Source organism: Saccopteryx bilineata, chromosome 6 (assembly GCF_036850765.1).
Source record: "Saccopteryx bilineata isolate mSacBil1 chromosome 6, mSacBil1_pri_phased_curated, whole genome shotgun sequence".
In the NCBI taxonomy this organism is placed as follows: domain Eukaryota; kingdom Metazoa; phylum Chordata; class Mammalia; order Chiroptera; family Emballonuridae; genus Saccopteryx; species Saccopteryx bilineata.
The window spans coordinates 105961730-105965642 of record NC_089495.1 but is presented as its reverse complement, the minus strand read 5'-3'; the positions used below and the strand labels follow the sequence as shown (position 1 = coordinate 105965642).

Genomic DNA, 3913 nt, shown 5'->3' with positions numbered 1-3913 from the left:
CTACCTGAATCATTACTAGCTAGAAGCAGCAGTCATTGGGTCTTGGATGTGAGCTGCAAAGTATAGAATTGTGACAACAATTCCAGTGCCATGCGGACTTTTCCTGGATGTAGACTTTTCCTGGACTCCTGCTCCTTGTGACAGCTCCAAACAGACTGAACTGGGGTTGGGTTGCATTTGCAGGGATCTGGAATGGTGTTGGTGCCAACTTGGACTTGGTGAACATGTTAAGGACCCTACTCTTTTATGGATTCTTGCTGTATTGGCCAAGAGATTCCTTAAAGGCTTTAATCACTGTAAAAAAAATAGAAGACTGGATAAAGAAGATGTGGCACATATACACTATGGTATACTACTCAGCCATAAGAAATGATGAAATCGGATTATTTACAACAAAATGGTGGGATCTTGATAACATTATACGGAGTGAAATAAGTAAATCAGAAAAAACCAAGAACTGCATGATTCCATACATTGGTGGGACATAAAAACGAGACTAAGAGACATGGACAAGAGTGTGATGGCTACGGGGGCAGGGGGAGGGAAGGAAGGAGAGGGGGAGGGGGAGGGGGAGGGGTACAAAGAAAACTAGATAGAAGGTGATGGAGGACAATCTGACTTTGGGTGATGGGTATGCAACAGAATTGAATGACAAGATAACCTGGACATGTTTTCTTTGAATATATGTACCCTGATTTATTGATGTCACCCCATTAAAATTAATAAAAATTTATTTATAAAAAAATGAAGAGGCAACTCTTCCTTTCTCCGGCGGTGTTCACAGCCTTGCAACTATGTCTTATCCGGCTGATGATTACGAGTCTGAGGCTGCGTATGATCCCTATGCTTACCCAGGTGACTACGATATGCACACAGGAGATCCAAAGCAGGATCTGGCTTATGAACGGCATTATGAACAACAGACCTATCAGGTGATCCCCGAAGTGATCAAAAATTTCATCCAGTATTTCCACAAAACCGTCTCAGATTTGATAGACCAGAACGTGTATGAGCTACAGGCAAGTCGTGTCTCCAGCGATGTCATTGACCAGAAAGTGTATGAGATCCAAGACATCTATGAGAACAGCTGGACGAAGCTGACAGAAAGATTCTTCAAGAATACACCTTGGCCTGAGGCTGAAGCCATTGCTCCACAGGTTGGCAACGATGCTGTCTTCCTGATTTTGTACAAAGAATTATACTACAGGCATATTTATGCCAAAGTCAGTGGGGGACCTTCCTTGGAGCAGAGGTTTGAATCCTATTATAACTACTGCAATCTCTTCAACTACATCCTTAATGCTGATGGTCCTGCTCCCCTTGAACTACCCAACCAATGGCTCTGGGATATCATTGATGAGTTCATCTATCAGTTTCAGTCGTTCAGTCAGTACCGCTGTAAGACTGCCAAGAAGTCGGAGGAGGAGATTGACTTCCTTCATTCCAATCCCAAAATCTGGAATGTGCACAGTGTCCTCAATGTCCTTCACTCCCTGGTAGACAAGTCCAACATCAACCGGCAGTTGGAGGTGTACACAAGTGGAGGTGACCCCGAGAGTGTGGCTGGGGAGTATGGACGGCACTCTCTCTACAAGATGCTTGGCTACTTTAGCCTGGTGGGGCTTCTGCGTCTGCATTCCCTGTTGGGAGATTACTACCAGGCCATCAAGGTGCTGGAGAATATCGAACTGAACAAGAAGAGCATGTACTCCCGTGTGCCCGAGTGCCAGGTCACCACATACTATTATGTTGGTTTTGCATATCTGATGATGCGCCGCTACCAGGATGCCATCCGGGTCTTTGCCAACATCCTCCTCTATATCCAGAGGACCAAGAGCATGTTCCAGAGGACCACATACAAGTATGAGATGATTAACAAGCAGAATGAGCAGATGCACGCACTGCTGGCCATCGCCCTCACCATGTACCCCATGCGCATCGACGAGAGCATTCACCTGCAGCTGCGGGAGAAGTATGGGGATAAGATGCTTCGCATGTAGAAGGGGGACCCGCAGGTCTACGAGGAGCTTTTCAGCTATTCCTGCCCCAAATTTCTGTCTCCTGTGGTTCCCAACTATGACAACGTGCACCCCAACTACCACAAGGAACCCTTCTTGCAGCAGCTGAAGGTGTTTTCTGATGAAGTACAGCAGCAGGCCCAGCTCTCAACCATTCGCAGCTTCCTTAAGCTCTACACCACTATGCCCGTGGCAAAGCTGGCCGGCTTCCTGGACCTCACAGAGCAGGAGTTCCGGATCCAGCTTCTTGTCTTCAAGCACAAAATGAAGAACCTGGTCTGGACCAGCGGCATCTCCGCTCTAGATGGCGAGTTCCAGTCAGCCTCTGAGGTTGACTTCTACATCGATAAGGACATGATCCACATTGCAGACACCAAAGTCGCCAGGCGCTATGGGGATTTTTTCATCCGGCAGATTCACAAATTTGAGGAGCTCAATCGAACCTTGAAGAAGATGGGACAGAGACCCTGAGCACTCATACTCACATTAGTCAGGGACCTATTTTGATGTCATCCTTGGTGGGGAGCATTTTTGCCACTGGGAAGCCTTTATCTAGCCCAGCCATCAGCCTGCTGTCGACTGAGTTGAAGTTGATTTGAATCAAGGACTAAAATGTTTATATAGGTCTTAGTAAATGATCTTCTCTGGAAAAAAAAAAAATGACGACTTTGTCATTGTTATTGGCCATATAAATTAATGTAACCACTTTAGAGAACAATTTGGCAATATATAGTAAAGTTACATCCTGTAAAGTTTTCTCTATAAACCACCAGTTCTACTCTTGAATAATTTTATCAAGTTGCACAAGTATTTGTGTAGAAGGCAGTTCACTGCAGTACTGTTTTTACAGGAAAAAAGATAGAGAATCACTAAATATTCATCAGCCACAGAATAAAGAACATTTAGTTCTACAATTCAGTAGAGTGAAAGAACTAGTTTATTTGTATCAAAAATTTAAAATCTCAAAACTATTATTACTGAGTGAATAGTGATGTTTACAGGAGAATCAGTGTAGTTGTATATCATTTCCATACTGTCAAAATAGCTCAAAACAAAACTACAGTGGTACCTTGACACACGAGCACTTTAAATCATGAGCAATTTGAGAGACAAGCAGTCACTCGCGGGATTTTGTGCTTTAAGTCACGAGTGGATATTTGAATCATGAGCTTCCACCACCCTCCACTAGATGGCCTGCTGAAACGTTCTGAAAGGGAGGAAGAAACAAACTTCCATGGAAAGGTTTTTGTTGAAATGGCCTCTAAGTGAAAGTGAGGAAAGTGGGGTGAAAAAAACAAAAGTCAGTGAAGAAAATGATGATGATTAAGCAGAGTAAAAAAATAGCAATTAAGTGTAACAGTAAAGTTACATAACTTACTTTCTACATAGTGTATAAGTTAAATTTTGCAATTAAATGTAGCGTTAAGTGTATAGAGAATAAGTTATGTTAAGCGATAGCGCATGAAATGAAAACCCCCTCCACCAGTCTCCTCCCCCTCCACCAGCATCTTCTCCTGACCTTGAAGGTAAATACTCTTCATAAACCAGTTTATTTCTTTACATTCTCTCTTATTATGTATATATATATATATGTATTTGTTATTTATAAAGTACATTTTCATTTTCTTATTTAAATGCATATAAAACAAAAAATTTGTTTGGTTTTTGAGGGCCTGAATGGATTAATTGCATTCCCATTAATTTAAATGGGGAAATTTGATTTGACACACTAGCAAATTGAGTCACAAGCTCAGCCATGAAACAAATTAAACTCATGTGTCAAGGTACCACTGTAATTCTTTTTTATAGATTCATACATATGTAGTCAATGTTTAAAAATATTAAGGATGATAACATCAAAATTCAAGATAGTAAAGAGAGAAAAAGGAAGGTGG

At 42.0% G+C, this 3913-nt stretch overlaps 1 protein-coding gene across 1 annotated transcript; it reads left to right on the top strand.

The window, feature by feature from the left end:
• The first annotated feature begins 873 nt into the window (after positions 1 to 873).
• On the top strand, positions 874 to 2678 carry LOC136308886 (eukaryotic translation initiation factor 3 subunit L-like). The gene is given in 2 exon segments (XM_066236752.1): positions 874 to 1086; positions 1158 to 2678. Coding segments are annotated over 2 exon segments (1410 nt in total). The 5' UTR covers positions 874 to 1008; the 3' UTR covers positions 2490 to 2678.
• The last annotated feature ends 1235 nt before the right edge of the window (positions 2679 to 3913 follow it).